At 44.1% G+C, this 22,995-nt stretch overlaps 1 protein-coding gene across 8 annotated transcripts in view; it reads right to left on the bottom strand.

Moving 5' to 3' along the window:
• Positions 1–22,995, bottom strand: part of sec31a (SEC31 homolog A, COPII coat complex component) — a 138,667-nt gene that overhangs the window by 112,732 nt on the left and 2,940 nt on the right. For all 8 annotated transcript variants that reach the window (XM_085964844.1, XM_085964890.1, XM_085964880.1 and 5 more), the window contains exon 2: positions 4,667–4,759. In XM_085964844.1, the coding sequence (XP_085820970.1) occupies positions 4,667–4,745 (79 nt within the window). In that variant the 5' untranslated portion in view covers positions 4,746–4,759. The remainder of the gene's footprint in view (positions 1–4,666; positions 4,760–22,995) is intronic.

Here is a 22,995-nt window from a genome sequence, read left to right as displayed (position 1 = left end):
TATCAGGGAGACCAGCAGGGCTCAGGAAGCGCGGTTTGGTTGCAAGTCATGACAGCCAGGGTACTACGCATGCGCGAACGAGGACCATTTACCCCCACCCCCCAAGTGGCCACCAGGAGTGCTCGGGAGGCCAAGCGGCCAGTCCACTAAACACCTGCCCAAAGCGGGAGGATTTGGAGCCCCACCTGCAGCAGAAGCCTGGAGCCTGCTGTGCACTGAGGGGTAAAACAGCAACATGAAGACGGAAGAGTCAGGTAAGAGTGACCATATTCTCTGACTTACCGTGTGCAATACCATAGGAGATTGACTAGTTAAAAAATCTTAAGTTTCATGCACACTCTGTTTGTCACACTTTTGCCATCATACTTTCCTGATTGACAAAGTAAAACAGGAGCAAATCACAACTGAAGAGACAGATAACCTACAATTAATATGTAACATGCAATTAATAAGGACTTCTTCACCCACTATTGTTGACAGTAATAGTATTGCTAGAAACCAAGAATCTCCCAGTGAGCCAAATGGCAAATTCTACCCACCACTCTGCCAAATCCCAGCTTCCCTTTTGTGGTGCTGCAAAACTCTAGGACCCAAACCCAGGGCTAACAAACTCCATGAATCATTCTGCTGGAGTTCAATAAGGGAAACTGTAAGGTCATCCACTTTGTATCCGAGAAAGACAAATTAGAATATGTTCTTAATTAATGGTGGGAGATTAAGAGGAACAATGGGATTTAGGTATCCATGTACACAAATCACTAAAAGGTAGAAAAGTAATTAAATGGGTATTGAAGTGTTAGCCTTTACCTTAAGGGGATAGGAATTCAAAAATGAGGAACTGGTGCTTCAGTTATATAGAGCCTCGGTCAGACCCCCAAAGACCCCCATCTGGAGTACTGCGATCAATTTTAGGAACAAAATCTCAGGAGAGACATATACAGCACAGATTCACCAGAATGATAGCAGAATTTAAACGATTGAGGGTTATCAGTTAGGGTTTCTTAAAATGATTAAGGGATTCGATAGGGTACAGAGAGAGAAACTATCTCCTCTGGCAAGGGAATCCAGAACAAAAGGGCATAAACTTAAAAGTTGAGCTAGCCCATTTAGGAGTGAAATCAAGAAGCACTTTTCCACACAAAGGGTCACATAAATTTGGAGCTCGTTCCCCCAAAAGTCTGTGGATGATTTACATCTAAAATTTTCAGGACTGGTACAGGAAACTTTCGATTAACCGGCCCCTAAATAACCGGAACGCTCTATCCACCGGCAAAATTCAGGAGTCGGTTCAGGTAACTTTTATTACTTTTTTTACTCCATTTGTTGCTGTGCAAGGGTGTAGCTGAAGCTGTTGCTAAGCTACAGGGACGCTTGCAACTTGTGCCGATTGTTTTGAAGAACAGGGTTTGTTGCTTTATACGGAGCTCTGAGCTCCGTATCTTTTACAATAGCGTTCGGTTATCCGGAATTGTTGATGAACCGGCACCACGTCGGTCCCGTCCGTGTCAGATACCAGAAAGTTTCCTGTACATGTTGCCTATCATGTTGTGCATCCTGAGCTTTCAAAATGCCAAGAGGTGAAATTGAGGTAAATTAATTTTTAACAATAATCAAGGATACTGATTAATGTTCACACTGAAAAGTAGACAAATCCTGGAATATAATCCCATGTAATAAAAATGTAATTTGATTTATTCAATTTTTTCCTGAGGTAATTTTCTAGAAAAAGCAATTTAGGTTACTCTAGTGGTTGAAGCACAATAGGCATGTGATCAAGGCCAAATATCAAAGTGGAATCTTTGGTTTTTTTTTTAAATACATTCTAAATGGTTATATTTTATTTTATTTGTATATATTAAGAACTCAAAAAACGACGACTGTTCATATTAACAGTACTGTGACAGAAATACTTGGTAAAGCAGGAAATATGGAAGAAAAAAATTAAAGTTTTAGCTATTTCTAAGCCTTTGTTATAAAAGTGACACCCTCAACATATGAACAGCAGATTCCCATATTACATGCAGCGATTTATTTATGTAACTGTGGTACCTATTCACTAGTCAATCTCCCGCGTAATTGCATGTCCCTGCACACAGGGAGTGTAGTCTTCATGTGAAGTGCTGTTAGAGAACAGGGGACAATTGGACCAAGGAATGCAGATGTATTTCAATCCCCACCTTAAATTCACATTTAGTTTTATATGATTTATAGTTAAATAGCAAAATTTATGGCAATTTAGGAAACAGAAAAGTAGAACTGGTTGAAGCATAGGACTTTCTCTGCAGTACAGGAACTGTGAGATGCAAAACTGAGGTTCTATGGTGCCATCACTGGTGGGAGGGTGTAATTACAAGGTGGCAAGTTTACATAGGTAGTTTCCAGTAGAAATATAATGAAAAAAAATTGACAAAACTTGATGACAGGAAGTGAGGTTCTGTAAACAAGAAGTGCACGCAGATGTCGCAGCTTTAATATATTTATAGATGGGTAAGGAACATACTATTTTTTTCCCAGGAAGGAATCAAGAAGCACTTACTTCATTGTCTCTCGGAGGAATTCTTACAAACTCTTTTCATATTCTTTTATAGATGTGCACCCTCTCCAACTTCCCTACCTCAGCACCCCCTCTACAGCAGCAGAACATCCCATTCATTGTGAACAACGCCATAGATCAGCTATTTAGATATAAATATATATACTTTTTTGAAGTGCTGCATCTAGCACACGATTTGTCCATCGTCACACTTTGCCATCACACATGCAAATCTTTTGCAGCTGACTGCGCTTAAATTTTGTATTTTTAAAACAGCAATAAATAACAATTGAAAGGGAATGCATCAAACAATACAAGGAGATGGGTAGATAAGGATATATGGCAATAATGAGCAACCAGCTCATTTTACGGTCATTTAAATTTTACAACAAAAAAGTGTATTGTATGTAAGTCTATCTTCCACAAATGCAATTGGAAGTACAGTAAAAGCTGAGGAGAAATCTGGCAAGTGGAGAAGAACTTGGGTTCAAACAACTTGGAACAGGTATTTTGTAATGTATTCCAGATAGTTGCACCAGCTGTATATATCTGCTATACATGGCCATTGTATACTTTTAACTGTCACGCAACGCATTTCAGCATTATTTATTAAAGGTATGTGATTTAGTTATGTATTTTAATAATTTTCTTTAAAAAAGGAAAAACATGAAACTACAGTCTACTCTTAATGCAAAGTTGCTTAGCTCAAATAATCTGATCATTTAATTTTTAGCACTAAATTCCCACTTTGCTGTATTATTTATGTTACTCACTTCAATTATTGGACAAATCAACAGCGTAAGAAATAACTTTGAATTATCAGGATTGGACTGTACTGTAGTAGAATTGTTTCTCTGTGGTTCTATTTTGCTAAAACACTTACAATGATCAGATGGGAGATATTCAGCAGAACATTCTACTCATGTGCAATGCATGGGGTGCAAATTCCATTTAATTTGGTCCAACTATTTTGACCAAGTAAAAATAATTGTCATTCACTAGTCTGATTGAGTGCCAAAGTAATTTCTATAGCCCAAATCACAGAGTTATTAATTGGCATGAGTACTGATCAATGCCAGATGCCTTTCGCCAGGATGTGCTCAATCTGACAATACAATGAACTACAACAGCACAGCGCTCCACCTAAGAGTACTTGGAAAAACTCACTGAGTTGATTAGGTTAACGGAGCTTTTCAGTTAAAGCTTGGGTTTTCAATTCAGACTTGATGGTGAGAAGCCATGTTTTAGCAGTAGAACCACTAGACCAAATAAAAGAGACAAATTTATTTCCTTTCAACTCTCTCTTGCCCTGAAGACCGTCACTCATGCTGGGCTCTGGTTGCATGGGTGCCTGCAGCCTTCCTGTACCATACCCAGATGATTGTTCTTTTCTCATGAGCACAAACAGTAATGGTCAGCATACCATTTTCCATGTGAGGGGGCATCACATCCAAGTATGGTCCTGTCCTCACTCAAAATCTACAAACATATACTTTCCAGTAGGATCATTGGATGGTAATAAGGAATGGAAACATAGCTCATTTTTCCCTATCCCAGACACCACAAGGTCAATAATATTGGGTGCAGTAATGCCGTGGTTATGGTCTTGGACTAGCAACCCAGTGTTCATGAGTTCAAAGTCCACCATGGCAAGTTGTGAAATGGAATTCAGTAAATATGATAAATTGCGGGTAGAAAAGTAACCATGACAACTGGTTCACAAATGATCTTCAGGGAAAGAAACCTTCCACCCCAACCTAATCTGGCCTACACAGGACTCTAGTCCACACTACATGGCTGACCCTTAATGCCCTCCGAAGTGGCCTAGCAAACCGCTCAGTTGTACAAAGGACTACCACCACCTTCTCAGAGAAACTTGGGATAGGCAATAAATGCCACCTTGCCAATGTTACTCACCGCACGACAACAAATACTTTTTTTTTTTAAATGTAACGTTCCTGTCTCTATTTCCCCCATTCCCTTGCCACTGCTGCTGCTTTGGTTGAGATCAGTTGATTCATTTTAACGTGGACAACTATACTCGTTTTGGAAGATGCGCTGAAGATTTTTGTGAACAGTTTGGTTTTCTCAGATTGTTATTCCACTGCATCTTCATGCCAGTAGTTCTCTTACCTGTAGCCAGGTAAATAGGGTGTTGCTGAGCTGGACTCCATGCCTGGACAGCAGTCCGATTGATTTCTTTAAGCTTCATTCTTGTTAGTTGAGCTGGGAAGGAAAGAAAATACCAAGTAGCTCAGTGCTGGAATAGACATAAAAACAAAAAGGATAAGAACATAAGTTGTAGCAAAGTTGCTCAACTATTGAAATTGTGTCCGAAAGCACCAAATACACAGAAGCGGCTGGAAAAGTATCCTCATTTTTAAGTAAAGAGCCAGAGCTTATAGTGCATGTCAACACCAAGGTTGGTGGTGGAGGAAGAGTGGAGAAAGTAGGAGAGATTAGGAGGTAAATCAAGTAGTGGTTAGAAACATAGAAGATTGGAGCAGGAGTAGGCCATTCGGCCCCTCGAGCCTGTTCTGCCATTCAATGCGATCATGGCTGATCATCCAAATTCAGTACCCTGTCCCTGCCTTCTCTCCATATCCCTTGATCCCCTTAGCCTTAAGAACTATATCTAACTTCTTAAATATATTTAATGAATTGGCCTCAACTGCCTTGTGTGGTAGAGAATTCCACAGGTTCACCACTCTCTGGGTGAAGAAATTCCTCCTCATCTCTGTCCTAAATGGCTTACCCCTTTACCTTAGACTGTGACCCCTGGTTCTGGACTCCCCTGCCATCAGGAACATCCGTCCTGCATCTACTCTGTCTAGTCCTGTTAGAATTTTATAAGTTTCAATGAGATCCCCTCTCATTCTTCTGAACTCCAGCGAATATAAGCCTAATCGACCCAATCTCTCCTCATACGTCATTCCTGCCATCCCAGGTATCAGTCTAGTGAATCTTCGCTGCACTCTCTCCATGGCAAGAACATCCTTCCTCAGATAAGGCAACCAAAACTGCACACAATACTCAAGGTGTGGTCTCACCAAGGCCCTGTACAACTGCAGCAAGACATCCTTGTTCCTGTACTCGAATCCTCTCGCTATGAAAGCCAACATACCATTTGCCTTCTTAACCGCCTGCTGCACCTGCATGCTTACCTTCAGCGACTGGTGCACAAGGACACCCAGGTCTCGTTGCACTTCCCCGTCTCCCAATCTATTGCCGTTCAAATAATAATCTGCCTTCCTGTTTTTGCCACCAAAGTGGATAACCTCGCATTTATCCACATTATACTGCATTTGCCATGCTTCTGCCCAATCACCCAACCTGTCCAAATCATACTGGAATTTCTCGGCATCCTCCTCACAGCACACACGCCCACCCAGTTTTGTGTCGTCTGCAAACTTGGAGATATTACATCTAGTTCCCTCGTCTAGATCATTTATATATTGTGAATAGCTGGGTCCCAGCACCGATCCCTGTGGTACCCCACTAGTCGCTGCCTGCCACTCGGAAAAAGGCCCGTTTATTCCAACTCTTTGCTTCCTGTCTGCCAACCAGTTCTCTATCCAAGACAGTACCTTACCCCCCAATCCCGTGTGCTTTAACTTTGCACGCTAATCTCTAATGCAGGACCTTATCGAAAGCCTTCTGAAAGTCCAAATACACCACATCCACTGGTTCTCCCTTATCTATTCTACCAGTTACATCCTCAAAAATTCCAGTAGTTTAGTCAAGCACGATTTACCTTTTGTAAATCCATGTTGACTTTGTCCGATCTGGTCACTGTTTTCCAAATGCTCTGCTATTACATCTTTTATAATGGACTCTAGCATTTTCCCCACGACAGATGTCAGACTTACCGGTCTATAATTCCCTGTTTTCTCTCTACCACCATTTTTAAATATTGGGGTTACATTAGCTACCCTCCAATCCATGGGAACTGTTCCAGAGTCTATAGAATTTTGGAAGAATTGCCACCCTTGGGTTTTAAAAGCTTGTCAAGTATGAGAGAGAGGGAATACTTGTGGGAAAGATAGAAATTGGCCAAAGTTCCATGGGTGCCCACATCCGTCCTGTACCTTGCCCAGATGATCATTCTATTCTTGTGTGAGCCCAAACAGTGATCGTCAGCAGACTACTTAATGACGAGAAGGGGCATCACAGTCAAGTCTGGTCCTTTCCTCATCCAAAATCCATAAACACATACCGTTCCAGCAGAAGTCACTGAATAGCGGTAAGGAATGTAAATGTGGCTAATTTTCCCCTATCCCAGACAGACCAAGGCCAATCATACTGGGTATAGTAATGTAGTGGATGTGGTACTGGGCATGTAACCCAGAGATCATGAGACACCAAAACAACCTTATAACACTTAGCAATATCTAAAAAAAGTGTCCATGACACTCCTCAAGCTATCAATCAATCGCATTTCTCGGAGTGCCGTAGATACACATAAGAACGAGGAGCAGGTCTAGGACATGGAGCCTCTTAAGCCTGCTCGGACATTCAATAAGGTCATGGCTGATCTTCAACCTCAACTCCAGTTTCCCACCCGATCTCCTTTGATTCCTCTAGAGTCCAAAAATCTATCTATCTCAGCTTTGAATATACTCAGCGATTCAGCATCTACAGCCCTTTGTGGTAGAGAATACCAAATATTCACAACCCTCTGAGTAAAGAAATTCCTTCTCATCTCAGTCTTAAATGGCCGACCCCTTATCCTGGGATTATGCCCCCTAGTTCTAGACTCTCCAGCCAGGGGAAACAACCTCTCAGCATTTACCCTGTCAATCCCCCTCAGAATTTTGTATGTTTCAATGAGATCACCTCTCATTCTTCTAAACTCCAGAGAGTATAGGCCCAATCTACTCAAGCTCTCCTCATTAGGACAACCCTCTCATCCCAGGAATCAATCTGGTTATATAAAAGCAAAATACTGTGGATGCTGGAAATCTGAAATACAAACAAAAAATGCTGGAAATACTCAGCAGGTCAGGCAGCATCTGTGGAGAAAGAAGCAGAGTTAACGTTTCAGGTCGATGACCTTTTGTCAAAGCCACAATTATGCTCAACTACACTAAATTAATTTTCCCAGAAAGAGCAAATTCAGAATGACCTATAACCTTTGTTAAAAATGTATATATATTTTACGAAATAAGTAATATGTTCAGCAGAGTGGTGGCGGTTAACAACATGGTTCACGGAAGGAAGAGGACAAAAAAAATTCAACAGGCCACTGTAGCTCACCCAATGACTGTTTACAAAGTGCCATTAATACTGGGACAGGTCACCAGTTCATCTCCTCAGGTATGGAAGGATCTCAGAAGAAGCAGAAAATAACATCACAAAATGGGAGGGAGGAATTTTCTTTAAAAAATAAATAATACTGGAGATAGTAGTAATTGGCAGAAGAATGCTACTGAAATACAGAAAAAAAGGGATACTGATTACCAACAAGCAAAATATGTCCAAAAAATTGTTATTTTATTACATGCTAGGTGGCATACTATCAAAGTACATCTGAACGAAGAACAGATGCCCATCAAAATCGCTGTGCTTCACCGTCAGTTGAATACCATGACTAGCTATTTGGGTTTTATACCTCAAAAATCATTCAGAAAAGTCAGCTGTCTTTACCAGATCACTTTTGCCAGTAACTGACGTAGGTAGAAGACAACCGACAGAGAATAATGTAGTTCATCACCAAAATTTCAGTGTACAACCCAACAAAATGCATTTGACAAATTTCAGTGGAAACACTCACAGAATGCCTTTAATTTTAAAAAAAAATCAAAGGGGAATTGAGGACAAGGAATGCTCAATTTTTAGCAATTTTTAATAAAAGAGATAGGGTTGGACAAGTATAAATTACGAACCAGTCAAAGAAATAACAGAATTAAATTCAAGAGATTAGTCTGAAAAGTTCACCCTCTTCCCCTGCCCCACACACACAAATGTGAATCTTTGGAATTCACTACCCCAGAGTGCTGTAGGTGCTCAGTCGATGAGTATATTCAAGACTGAAATCAATAGATTTTTGGACACTAAGGCAATCAAGGGATATGGGGATAGGGCAGGAAAGTGGAGTTGATGTACAAGTTCAGCCATGATCTTATTGAATGGCGGAGCAGGTTCGATGGGCCTACTCCTGCTCCTATTTCTTAAAACAGCTCAGAGAGCAGGTGAAAAATTACAGGTGTAGCAGAGTCACAGCGTTCCTACAATGATTGAGAGAAGGCTAAACATTACAGGTACTGAAGTGGCTTAGTGAGGCAGTTTCACAGCTTCCATTTTCAGAGCGTCGGCGGGTGTTTCAGCGGCAGAGCGGGGCTATAAAAGGCTCCCGAGACCCAGGTAAGGCCACAGAGCGTCGGCGGGTGTTTCAGCAGCAGAGCGGGGCTATAAAAGGCTCCCGAGACCCAAGTAAGGCCTCAGAGCATCGGCGGGTGTTTCAGCGGCAGAGCGGGGCTATAAAAGGCTCCCGAGACCAGGTAAGGCCTCAGAGCGTCGGCGGGTGTTTCAGCGGCAGAGCGGGGCTACAAAAGGCTCCCGAGACCAATCTCCGAACTCGGAACACAGAGGGAAGGAGAGAGGTAAAAAGAAATCGAAGTGTGACGTCACCAGAAAGCAGGTAAGTGATTGGTTGGTGAGTATTTCTCTCTCTAAGCTTAAACTCTGGTTTAGAGTTTCTAAGGTGCGATATTCATCATCTAGAATCGGGGCAGAGGGTATTTAAAAATAATATTAATAAATTTAATTAATTACATAGAATGGGAGAGCAGGTGATGTGTTACTGCTGCAATATGTGGGAGCTGGTGGAGACCATTGATGCTCACGGTGATCACATTTGCAGTAAGTGTTGGCTGCTCGAGGAATTCCGGCTCCGTGTTGAAGAGCTGGAGTCCGAGCTTCAAACACCAAGACACATCAGGGAGGGGGAGAGTTACCTGGACTCTGTGTTTCAGGAGGTAGTCACACCAATTAGATTAATTAATTCAGATGTAGTCCGTGGCCAGGGTTAGGATGGTGTGACTAGAAGTGAGGCAGGTACGGGGATCCAGGAGGTAGTGTTGGAGGAGCCGCAGCCCTTGCTCTTGTCCAACAGGTTTGAGGCTCTTACTCCCTGTGAGGACGGGAACGGGGACTGCAGGGAGGATGAGCAACCTGGCCACAGCACTGTGGAGCGGGGGGCCATTCAAGTGGGGGGAGTTAAAAGAAATGTTGTAGTGGTAGGGGATAGTATCGTTAGGGGGATAGATAGGGTTCTTTGCAGCCGAGAGCGAGAGTCCCAAAGGCTGTGTTGCCTGCCTGGTGCCAGGGTTAAGGACATCTCCTCTGGGCTGGAGAGAAACTTGGAGGGGGAGGATCCAGTTGTCATGGTTCATGTTGGTACCAACGACATAGATAGGGCAAGGAAAGAGGTTCTGCTGAGGGAGTTTGAGCAGCTAGGGGCCAAACTAAAAAGCAGAACCACAAGGGTAATAATCTCTGGATTACTACCTGAGCCACGTGCAAATTTGGCTAGGGTAAATAAAATCAGAGAGTTAAATGCGTGGTTCAAAGACTGGTGTGGGAGAAATGGGTTTTGCTTCCTGGGACACTGGCACCAGTACTGGGACAAGAGAGAGCTGTTCTGTTGGGACGGACTTCACTTGACCAGTGCTGGGACTAGAGTCCTGGCGAATCGAATAACTGGGGCTGTAGAGAGGGCTTTAAACTAATTAGTGGGGGGGAGGTTTTAAGAGAGCGAAAAATAAAAATGACAACGGAGAAGGCAATAGAGCAAGGTAGCAGTGGGGGAATTAAAAACCAGAGCATGTCAGGAAGGGACAGAATGTATAATGGTAAAGTAGTAAAGGGGGTAAAAGCAGGAATAAATTGTCAGAAAACATATTTGAAAGTTCTTTATCTGAATGCACGCAGCATTCGTAACAAAATAAACGAGTTGACGGTACAAATAACTACACATGGGTATGATCTGGTGGCCATTACGGAAACATGGCTGCAAGATGATCATGACTGGGAACTAAACATACAAGGGTATTTGACAATTAGGAAGGACAGACAGGAAGGAAAGGGAGGTGGGGTTGCTATGTTAATCAAGGATGGAATCACTGCAATAGTCAGAAATGATATTGGGTCAAAGGATCAGGATAGTGAAACAGTTTGGGTGGAGATAAGGAATAATAAGGGGAAAAAGTCACTAGTGGGCGTAGTCGATAGGCCTCCTAACAGTTGCAACTCTGTTGGTCGGTGTATAAATCAGGAAATAGTTGGGGCTTGTAATATGGGAACAGCTATAATCATGGGGGATTTTAACTTTCATATTGACTGGACTAATCAAATTGGGCATGGCAGCCTTGAGGAAGAGTTCATAGAGTGTATTAGGGATGGGTTCCTTGAGCAGTATGTAACTGAACCAACCAGGGGGCAGGCAATCTTAGATCTGGTCCTGTGTAATGAGACAGGATTAATAAAAAATGTCCTAGTAAAGGATCCCCTTGGAATGAGTGACCATAATATGGTTGAATTCCAAATTCAGTTTGAGGGTGAGAGAGTTGGATCTCAAACCAGCGTACTGAGCTTAAATAAAGGAGACTATGAAGGTATGAGAGTAGAATTGACTAAAATGGACTGGGAAAACAGATTAAAGTGTAAAACGGTACAAGAGCAGTGGTCTACATTCAAGGAGATATTTCACATCTTTCAAGATAAATATATTCCACTGAGGAAAAAGGGGAGTAAAAGAATAGACAGCCATCCGTGGCTTAGTAAAGTAATAAAGGATAGTATCCGACTGAAAACAAGGGCATATAAAGTAGCCAAATCTAGTGGGAGGATAGAAGATTGGGAAGCATTTAAAAGCCAGCAAACAATAACTAAAAGATTAATTAAGAAAGGGAAGATAGATTATGAAAGTAAACTAGCAAAAAATATAAAAACAGATAGCAAGAGTTTCTACAGCTATATAAAAAAAAGGGTGGCTAAAGTGAACGTTGGTCCCTTAGAGGATGGGACCGGGAAACTAGTGGTGGGGAACATGGAGATGGCAAAGACGCTGAACAAATATTTTGTATCAGTCTTTACAGTAGAGGACACTAAAAATATCCCAACACTGGACAAACAGGGGGCAATGGGGGGGGGGGGAGGAGCTGAACACGATTAAAATCACTAAGGAGATGGTACTCGGTAAAATAATGGGACTTAAGGCGAATAAATCCCCCGGACCTGATGGCCTACATCCTAGGGTCTTGAGAGAAGTGGCGGTAGGGATTGTGGATGCATTGGTGATTATTTTCCAAAACTCCCTGGACTCAGGAAAGGTCCCGGCAGATTGGAAAACTGCTAATGTAACACCCTTAATAGGGAAGTAGACAAAAAGCCGGAAACTATAGACCAGTTAGCCTAACATCTGTGGCTGGCAAAATGTTGGAGTCCATTATTAAGGAAACAGTAACAGAGCATTTGGATAAACATAATTTAATAGGACAGAGTCAGCATGGTTTTATGAAGGGGAAGTCATGTTTGACAAATTTGCTCGAATTCTTTGAGGACGTAACATATAGGGTGGATAAAGGGGAACCAGTGGATGTAGTGTATTTGGACTTCCAAAAGGCATTTGACAAGGTTCCACACAAAAGATTACTGATCAAGATTTTTAAAAAATCACAGGATTGGGGGCAATATACTGGCATGGGTGGAAGATTGGCTATCTAACAGAAAACAAAGAGTTGGGATAAATGGTTCATTCTCGGGCTGGCAATCAGTAACCAGTGGTGTACCGTAGGGGTCAGTGCTGGGACCCCAACTCTTTACAATCTATATTAACGATTTGGAGGAAGGGACCGAGTGCAACATATCCAAGTTTGCCGACGATACAAAGATGGGAGGGAAAGCAGTGAGTGAGGAGGACATAAAAAACCTGCAAAAGGACATAGACAGGCTAAGTGAGTGGGCAGAGATTTGGCAGATGCAATATAATGTTGGAAAGTGTAAGGTTATGCACTTTGGCAGAAAAAATCAAAGAGCAAGTTATTACAGGTAGACTACCCTTTATCCGGACTTCCGAAAACCGAAACCCTCTAAAAACCGAAGGTTTTTTCGTTCAGCGTAAGTCGTGCATACGACTTACGCTGAACGAAAAAACCTTCGTTTTTTAGAGGGTTCCGGTTGCGGAAGTTCGGATAAAGGGTAAGTCGTGCGCACGACCCCCCGCCGACCCCCCCCGCCAACCGCCGACCCCGCCAGCCCCGACAACCGCCGACCCCCCCGCGGACCCCGCCAGCCCCGACAACCCCGCCAGCCACCAACCCCCCCGCGGACCCCGCCAGCCCCGACAACCACCGACCCCCCCCCCGCATACCCCGCCGACCCCGACTGACTTACGCTGAGCGTCAGCGTAAGTCGTGCGCACGACCCCCGCCGACCCACCTTCCGAAATCCGAAATTCTCCTTTATCCGAAACTCGGCTGGTCCCGAGGTTTTCGGATAAAGGATAGTCTACCTGTATCTAAATGGAGAGAAACTGCAAAGTGCTACAGTACAAAGGGATCTGGGGGTCCTGGTGCATGAAACACAAAAAGTTAGTATGCAGGTGCAGCAGGTGATCAGGAAGGCCAATGGAATCTTGGCTTTTATTGCAAGGGGGATGGAGTATAAAAACAGGGAAGTCTTGCTGCAGTTATACAGGGTATTGGCGAGGCCACACCTGGAATACTGCGTGCAGTTTTGGTTTCCATATTTAAGAAAAGATATACTTGCTCTCGAGGCGGTTCAGAGAAGGTTCACTCGGTTGATTCCGGAGATGAGGGGGTTGACGTATGAGGAAAGGTTGAGTAGGTTGGGACTCTACTCATTGGAGTTCAGAAGAATGAGAGGCGATCTGATCGAAACATATAAGATTGTGAGGGGGCTAGATCGGGTGGATGCGGGGAGGATGTTTCCACTGATGGCTGAGACTAGAACTAGGGGGCATAATCTTAGAATAAGGGGCTGCCCTTTCAAAACTGAGATGAGGAGAAACTTCTTCACTCAGAGGGTAGTAAATCTATGAAATTTGCTATCCCAGAGAGCTGTGGAAGCTGCAACATTAAATTAATTTAAAATGGAGATAGACAGTTTCCTACCAGATAAGGGAATTAGGGGTTACGGGGAGAGGGCAGGAAAGTGGACATGAGTCTAGATTCGGATCTGCCATGATCCTATTGAATGGCGGAGCAGGCCCGAGGGGCCGTATGGCCTACTCCTGCTCCTACTTCTTATGTTCTTATTCTAAAAAACTGCTTTGTACAAGTCATTCAGGGGCTTATGCTGGGCTTTGAAAGAGACTGTTACATGTCTTCAAACTAAGCTTCTGACATTAATGGGGGCATAAAGACAGGTTCAAACGGAAAGCTGCTGGGAAGCTTGTTATCTGGGAGTCTGTGTGAAGTGTATAATAAGGAGCAATAAGGAACTTTTACTGAGCTGCTTCATGGTGCTGGACATTAGGGGAAATCGGCATCTCGAGATTAACACTTAGAATCACCAGAAAACACATAAAAGGACTAATGTTAAGAAGTGAATGGATGGGCAGATAAGGCTAGAGATAGCAATTTTGGATAACACTGGTATACAGTGCAGAGACAAACTTCTGTGGCTCAACTGTTTAATGGATAGGGATATGGCATTTTGCACTAAAGCTAAAACTCTAATAAGGGGAAAAGGCAGGGAAACTACTGTGAGGCTGCTTATCAAATCTGAACAATCCCATTTGAAAAATTTTGAGAAACTGATCTTGAGATCTGGGAGGTCATTGAGCAATTCGTTTCAGTGAGAGATAGGTTTCCTGCTGATTTATATAGTTCCTGGTCACATATTTTTTCCCCTTATTTTTTGTTTTCCACCAATTGTCTCCTGAAAATGAGCCACATTGGCATGGCCACATTTATTTCCCCGAGTGGATCTTTTTATAACTGAGTTGATTACTGGACCACATCAGAGGGCATTACAAATCAACCTCAGTGTAAGGCTGGGTATGGGTAACAAACGCCCTTCTCTGAAGAATATTAATGACCTAATTGGGCTTTTGCAATCCATCCACTTTCAGGATCATTTTTCTGGTGCAGGCCAATAAACTCAGATTTAGTGAATTCAGTTCCACAACTTGCTATGGTGAGATTGGCAAATCCAATACTATAACCACTATATTACTGTACCCCACCGTTTACGTCCCTCCAGTCCAAAAAAAACATTAGCCGATTCTCTCTTTCACTTTACAATCTTCTGAACTCAAAATTAAGTTCAATAACTTCAGATCATAACCACTGCTCCCATTTTTTCCATATAGCGGGTGCTAGTAATGGTTTTGCTGTTGCCATTTACAGTTCCTCTCGACCCATCTTTTGTTTCTTTGCTTATCCCATTGCCACCCCTTTTTGCCTTGCACCATCATCCCTTTTGTCATTTAATCACTCTTGCCTTCCATCCAATCACATACCTTCCCTTTCATTCATTCCTCCCCCTCCTTTCCCTGCCCCTGCACTTGCTTAAAAACTGTTATATATCGCCAACTTTTTCCAGTTCTAATGAAAGGTCATCGACCTAAAATATTGGCCCAGAAATTCGGGTCGGGGGCTTCCCGCGGGTGCAAGCCCCTGATCTGCACTTACCTTGCGCGCCGGCCGTTGAGCTGTGGGCCCCCGTGGAATTCCGATCCGGGGCCTGGTCCAGCTGCCAGCGCATCCCAGGGGCGCAGTTAGTTCGATGCATCCACTGGGATCACGCGGGCCATGGGGAGCCAATTGGAGCAGGGAATGCTCCATTCATAAGTCTGACAGGAAATGCTGTCAAGACTTATAAATACTACGGCCCCAAAACAGCACTAAATCTTCAAATAAATTTTTTTAAAACATCACTTTTTTAAATAAACTATAAATTACATGAAATAACTATTTTAAACAATAATTTAAATTTTTGAAAAAAAAATTTCTTTTCTAACGGGGCTAAAAATAAACTTACCTTGCTTTAAAGTATTTAAAAACAATAAACCTGTGGAAAAAATGTTTTAATTTTAATTAATTCACCACTTACCTTGTAAAAAGCAGGCCTTACGCCTGCTTTTTACATTTCTAACTTCTGGAGACTTACCCTCCCGGGAAAACCTGTAAAAAGAACCGAAGTTCGATGCGCACGTGCAGCCCCTCCTGCGCACGCGTTTAACCTCTGAACCCCTTCGTTCAGAGGAACGGAAGTGCCGGTTTCCCGCGCATGCACAGTGCATGCAGGAAACCGGCACTTCCATTGGGCCTACGGGTGAGTACCCCGTGCGTACTCACCCGTGGAGACCCGAATTTCTGGGCCATTAACTCTGTTTTTCTCTCCACAGATGCTGCCCGACCTGCTGAGTATTTCCAGCATTTTCTGTTTCTTAGCTAATATTCCCATGCTGCCATATTCCTTTTAATACCATGTGCTGTAATTTAATTAATAGCTTCCTTTAAGTACGTTCTCAAATGCCTTTTGAAAATCATCCACTACTCTGTCTGTATCAATACATTGCATTATTTCTTCAAAGAACTCAATTAAATTTGTCTTTTACAAATCCATGCTGGCTGCCCCTAATTAACCAACATCTTTCCAAGTGAGTATTAATTTTATCCCGCATTATGGTCGCCACAAGTTTACCCACTACCGATGTTAGGCTGACTGGTTATGAAGAGAGTAGATGTAATGATGATGATTACCAGATTCAACTATTTTAATGGAATGATTTTCCCCCACCTCACCTAGTTATTTATTCACAAAATGTATCAAAAGAATTCTCAAGAAAAAAAATCTGTAAGAAATACAAGTACGGACTAACAAAATTGATGGTGAGGGGAAATAAGGAGGCTTGGGGCTCTGACTTAATTGTGAATTCCACGTTGGTGGGACTGGTGAGAGAGAAAGATAGGATGTTCTCACAGGTCGTAGCTGGAAAGACGATTAAATCTGAAAAATTTGATCAGATTATTTCCAAGATTATGTACACTTGGAGATGGCCCAAAAGCTATTATCAAGTGATTAACCTTCAACGAAAGCTACTTTTACCTAGATGGAATGCTGTTAACTGTGGTTGTCTTACGAATGACAGCACCACTGAACATAAACAAACTGACCTCTGGAGGGCCAATGACAACACACACCCAAGACTTTTGTGGATCCTACAATCTGCCATCAGGTTTAGCCCCGCCTTGGGGCTGCTGAATACATCAATGTGAATGCGTTGAGCTTGTGACACAAAGCAGCATAACATAGCATGCTGACACACCAATCAGCGTGCATTCCTCTCTCTTCATGCACAAGCCCAGACCTGAAGTTCCAACAGGCTAGTCAATCACCATGGGAGGGAGTTCAATCACATCCAAGCCTGATCCTATTCTCATCGAAAGACTACACACGTGTACTTTGAGCAGGAGTCACTGGTTAGCAATCTGGAGTGGACCAATGGCAGATTATTCCCTCCCTGATTGTGGGCTGTTCAGGCCAACTGTAGCAAACCTACTGCTGACTCAGCTGAAATGAACACAAACTAAGATCAAAGCTTGGACCAGGGACTGAATAAGTTGGGAGGAAAAAAGGATCTATTACAGGACAAATCATACATGGTCCATTAGCAGTTTTTTATTTCTTGTTTCATACGATGTCAATGTTTAATGCATACAGTATAGTGGGGGATTTGAGTGGGGAATATGCAAATTGAAGTTACCATTTGCTCTGATAAGCATATTCACAAAAAATTGTTTTGGCTTTCCCATACAGAAGCCATTTCCTCACCAAGAAGATGGATCTGCACCCAGGCCTCTGCTAATACTGCTGTCACTGGTCACTGAGGTGGTGTGCTGCTAATTGTCCCTGCATGGCTGTCGAGAAATGCCTAACTGATGCTCCTGTGATAGCCAAACTTAACCATCATCTTCCTCAGTATTTATGCACGATTGTTTAATTAAGCAATGAATACCTGTAGAGTCAAATATTATGCTTGATTCAGCCAGAAGTGCCGAGTGGATGATCCATATCTGCCTCCTCCTGGAGGTCCCCACCATCACAGAAGCCAGTCTTCAGCTAATTCGATTCACTTCACATGATATCAGGAAACGGCTGAGCGCACTGGATACAGCAAAGGCTGATAAGTGGCAAGTAACATTCGCACCACACAAGTGCCAGGCAATGACTATCTTCAACAAGCGAGAGTCTAACCACCTCCCCTTGACATTCAACAGCATTACCATTGCTGAATCCCCCACCATCAACATCCTGGGGGTCACCATTGACCAGAAATTTAACTGTACCAGCTACATAAATACTGTGGCAACAAGAGCGGGTCAAAGGCGGGGTACGCTGCAACGAGTGTCTCATCTCCTGACTCCCCAAAGCCTTTCCATCATCTACAAGGCACAAGGAGTATGATGGAATACTCTCCACTTGCCTGGATGAGTGCAGCTCCAACAACAGTCAAGAAGCTCGACACCATCCAGGACAAAGCAGCCCGCTTGGTTATCACCCCATCCACCACCTTAAACATTCACTCCCTCCACCACCGCACACCGTGACTGCAGTGTGTACTGTCTTGTTTTGCACACTTTGTACAAAAATAATAAATTGCAGGACAAAGGAGTATTACAGTTTAAACTCTTTTACTGAAGCATCAGGTCTGTAAGCTTTCTCAATCAATACAGCACCGTGTGGACAAAAATGGAGTCAGGACCCCCTGGGTCTTCTAAACAATAGCAGTCCTTACAGATGCCTGCAGGCCAATGACAACTCAGCATATGATCACGTGAATATAATAGGTATTCCTTACAGATGCCTGCGGGCCAATGATAAATCAATATGCAAATGTTACATGTACCATCTACAAGATGAACTGCAGCAACTCGCCAAGGATTCTTCGGCAGCACCTCCCAAACCCACGACCTCTACCACCTAGAAGGACGAGAGCAGTAGGCGTATGGGAACACCACCACCTGTATGCATCTGTGTTCACTATGGAGAAGGACGATGTGGACATAGAAATCGGGCAGGGGGACTGTGATGTACTTGAACATATTAGCAACAAGAGGGAGGAGGTACTAGAGGTTTTAGCAGGCTTAAAAGTGGATAAATCCCCAGGCCCGGACGAGATGTATCCCAGGCTACTATGTGAGGCAATGGAGGAGATTGCAGGGGCTCTGACACAAATTTTCAGAACCTCTCTGGCCACAGGGGATGTGTCAGAGGACTGGAGAACAGCTAACGTAGTACCATTATTCAAGAAGGGTAGTAGGGATAAACCAGGGAATTACAGGCCAGTGAGCCTAACATCAGTGGTAGGGAAATTATTGGAAAAAATTCTGAGGGACAGAATTAGTCTCCACTTGGAGAGGCAAGGATTAATTAGGGATAGCCAGCATGGCTTTGTCAAGGGAAGATCATGTCTGACCAATTTGATTGAATTTTTCGAGGGGGTGACTAGGTGTGTGGATGAGGGTAGTGCAGTGGATGTGGTTTACATGGATTTCAGTAAGGCTTTTGATAAAGTCCCGCATAGGAGACTGGTCAGGAAGGTAAGAGCCCATGGGATCCAGGGTGCCTTGGCACATTGGATCCAAAACTGGCTTAGTGGCAGAAGGCAGAGGGTGATCGTGGAAGGTTGTTTGTGACTGGAAGCCTGTGTCCAGTGGGGTACCGCAGGGATCGGTGCTGGGTCCCTTGCTGTTTGTGGTCTACATTAATGATTTGGATGTGAATGTAAAAAGGTATGATCAGTAAGTTTGCAGGTGACACGAAAATTGGTGGGATGGTAAATAGCGAGGAGGGAAGCCTCAGGCTACAGGACAATATAGATGGGTTGGTCAGATGGGCGGAACAGTGGCAAATGGAATTTATCCCTGAAAAATGTGAGGTGATGCATTTTGGACGGACTAACAAGGCAAGGGAATATACAATGAATGGTAAGACCCTAGGAAAGACAGAGGATCAGAGGGACCTTGGTGTGCACATGTACATAGATCCCTGAAGGCAGCAGAACAGGTGGATAAGGTGGTTAAAAAGGCATATGGGATACGTGCCTTCATTAGCCGAGGCATAAAATATAAGAGCAGGGAGGTTATGATGGAGCTGTACAAAACGCTGGTAAGGCCACAGCTGAAGTACTGTGTGCAGTTCTGGTCGCCACACTATAGGAAGGATGTGATTGCTTTGGAGAGGGTGCAGAAGAGATTTATCAGGATGTTACCTGGGCTGGAGTGCTTCAGCTATGAAGATAGACTGGACAGGCTGGGGTTGTTTTCCTTGGAGCAGAGAAGGCTGAGGGGGGACCTGATTGAGGTGTACAAAATTATGAGGGGCATAGATAGGGTAGATAGAAAGGAACTTTTCCCCTTAGTAGAGGGGTCAATAACAAGGGGGCATAGATTCAAGGTAAGGGGCAGGAGGTTTAGAGGGGATTTGAGGAAAAACTTTTTCACCCAGAGGGTGGTTGGAATCTGGAACTCACTGCCTGAAAGGGTGGTAGAGGCAGGAACCCTCACAGCATTCAAGAAGCATTTGGATGAGCACTTGAAATGCCATAGCATACAAGGCTACGGACCAAATGCTGGAAAATGGGATTAGATTAGACGGGGCTTGACGGCCGGCGCGGACGCGATGGGCCGAAGGGCCTCTTTCTGTGCTGTATAACTCTATGTTCTCCTCCAAGTTACACACCATCCTGACTTGGAAATATATCGCCATTCCTTCATCGTTGCTGGGTCAAAATCCTGGAACTGCTTCCCTAACAGCACTGTGGGAGTACCTTCACCACAAGGACTGCAGCGGTTCAAGGCGGCGGCTCACCACCACCTTCTCAAGGGCAATTAGGGATGGGCAATAAATGCTGGCCCTGCCAGCAATGCCCACATCCCAGGAACAAATAAAAAAAACTATATAAAATTTACAATAAAGGTAAGCCAATTTGTAAGTTTTTGTAAATCCACCTCTTTACATCAATCAATTTTTTTTAAATTCTCTGTTTCTGATTCTCGGTGAAATCGGGCAGCTGTGAGGCGCATGGAGTTTTGGGCACGTTGTAGCCAATTCGTTGAGACAAGCGGGGAAAATGACTGCACTCAGCTGCTACTGTGGTCGTCGGAACAAGCTCCAGCATGCCAACAATTACAAACGAAGCAACTTGGAACGATTTATGCTTGAATCAGGAATTCTGCCCAGCTGCAGAAATTGGGAGCAGTTTGGTACATCAGAATTCTTGGTTTTTAGATGCTAGATTTCGAATCCCCAAATGTTTTTTTTCCAGAATTAATTGCAACTTGGTATCACAGCAACGACAGCAACTCTCCTCCCTCCCACAAAACAGTGATCACAGGGCATACGCACAATACTAGCAAGACTCAAAAACTAAAGGTTAGAAGTTCCACAAGTTTCTTCTATTTCTTCCCAAAATGAGTAGACATTCAGAATGCACTCATCAGTGCACCGTTAGCTGAAAACTTAGAAGAAAACTATTTGTTGCAGCGAATGATAGAATTCTGCCAAGAGTTATCAGCAGGTCACCAAGTTGCAATAAAAAGGTAACAAGGATGAGGACATTGGGACAGCTCTGCTCTTCTTTGAGAAATGCCATGAGATCAACATCCACTAGAAAACAGACATACAATAGCAAAATACTGCGGATGCTGAAAATCCGAAACAACAGAAAACACTGGAAAAACTCAGCAGGCCAGGCAGCATCCGTGGAGAGAGAAACAGAGTCAACGCTTCAGGTCGAAGACCCTTCGTCAGAACTGGAAAAAAGCAGGAAATAGAATAGATTTTAAAGCAAGTGGGGGCTGGGAAAAGGGGGAGGGGATGAAAGAACAAAAGGGAAGGTCAGTGATAGGATAGAAAGCAGGAGAGATTAAGAAACATTGAGAGACATTAAGAGATATTCAAGGCAAGAGGAGGTGGTAATGGGACAGGTTAAGGAACAAAGGATGGCTCTAGATGGAGTGTGAATTGCGCTGGCAGAGTGAAGGACAGCTGCCGTGTGGGAGGGAAGAAAACAAAAAATATATTATATATATATGTGATAGGGGCCGAGGTTATAATCTGAAATTGTTGAACTCTATGTTGAGTCCAGAGGGCTGTAGAGTGCCTAATCGAAAGATGAGGTGCTGTTCCTCGACTTACGCTGAACTTCCATGGAACAATGCAAGAGGCCGAGGACAGTGAGGTCTGAGTGGGAATGGGGCGGTGAATTAAAGTGACAGGCCACCGGGAGCTTGGGGTCCCCCTTACAGACTGAACGGAGGTGTTCCGCAAAGCAGTCACCCAATCTGCGTTTGGTCTCCCCAATGTAGAGGAGACCACATCGTGAGCAGCGAATACAGTATATTAAATAGCAGGAAGTACAAGTAAATCATTGTTTCACCTGGAAGGGGTGTTTGGGGCCCTGGACAGTGGGAAGGGCGGAGGTATAAAGGCAGGTGTTGCATCTCCTGCGCTTACACAGGAAGGTGCCGGGCAAAGGGGAGCTGGGGGTGGTAGAGGAGTGGACTAGGGTGTCACAGAGGGAGCGGTCCCCACAGAATGCTGAAAGGGGAGGGGAGGGGAAGATGCATTTGGTGGTGGGATCACGCTGGAGGTGGCGGAAATGGCGGAGGATGATCCGTTGAATGTGGAGGCTGGTGGGGTGAAAGGTGAGGACGAGGGGAACCCTATCGTGGTTCCGGGAGGGAGGGGAGGGGAGGGGGCGAGGGCACGTGCAGGAGATAGAACGGACACGGTCGAGGGCTGTGTCAACCACAGTCGAGGGCCGTGTCAACCACAGTGGAGGGGAAGCCTCGGTTGAGGAAAAAGGAAGACATGTCGGAAGCACTGGTATGGAAGGTGGCATCGTCAGAGCAGATGCGGCGGAGACGGAGAAACTGGGAGAATGGAATAGAGTCCTTACAGGAGGCGGGGTGGGAGGAAGTGTAGTCCAGGTAGCTGTGGGAGTCAGTGGGCTTGTAGTGAATATTGGTCGATAACCTATCCCCAGAGATGGAGACGGAGAAGTCGAAGAAGGGAAGGGAAGAGTCAGAGATGGACCACGTGAGGGAGGGAAGGGTGGAAATTGGAAGCAAAGTGAATGAAATTTTCTAGTTCAGGGCGAGAGCAGGGGACGGCACTGATACAGTCATCAATGTACCGGAAAAAGAGGTGAGGGAGGGGACCCGAGTAGGACCAGAACAAAGATTGTTCCACATTTCCCACGAAAAGGCAGGCATAGCTAGGACCCATGTGGGTACCCATAGCAACACCTTTAATTTGGAGCAAATGAGTGGAGTCAAAGGAGAAGTTGTTCAATGTGAGAACAAGTTCAGCCAGGCGGAGGAGGGTGGTGGTGGATGGGGACTGGTTGGGCCTCTGTTCAAGGAAGAAGCGGAGCACCCTCAGGCCATCCTGGTGGGGGATGGAAGTGTAGAGGGATTGTACGT

This window comes from Somniosus microcephalus, chromosome 2 (assembly GCF_052327205.1).
Source record: "Somniosus microcephalus isolate GS21.2 chromosome 2, FLI_Smic_1.0, whole genome shotgun sequence".
In the NCBI taxonomy this organism is placed as follows: Eukaryota; Metazoa; Chordata; class Chondrichthyes; order Squaliformes; family Somniosidae; genus Somniosus; species Somniosus microcephalus.
Note: the sequence above shows the minus strand (reverse complement) of the source record. Positions and strands in the feature narration are given on the sequence as shown.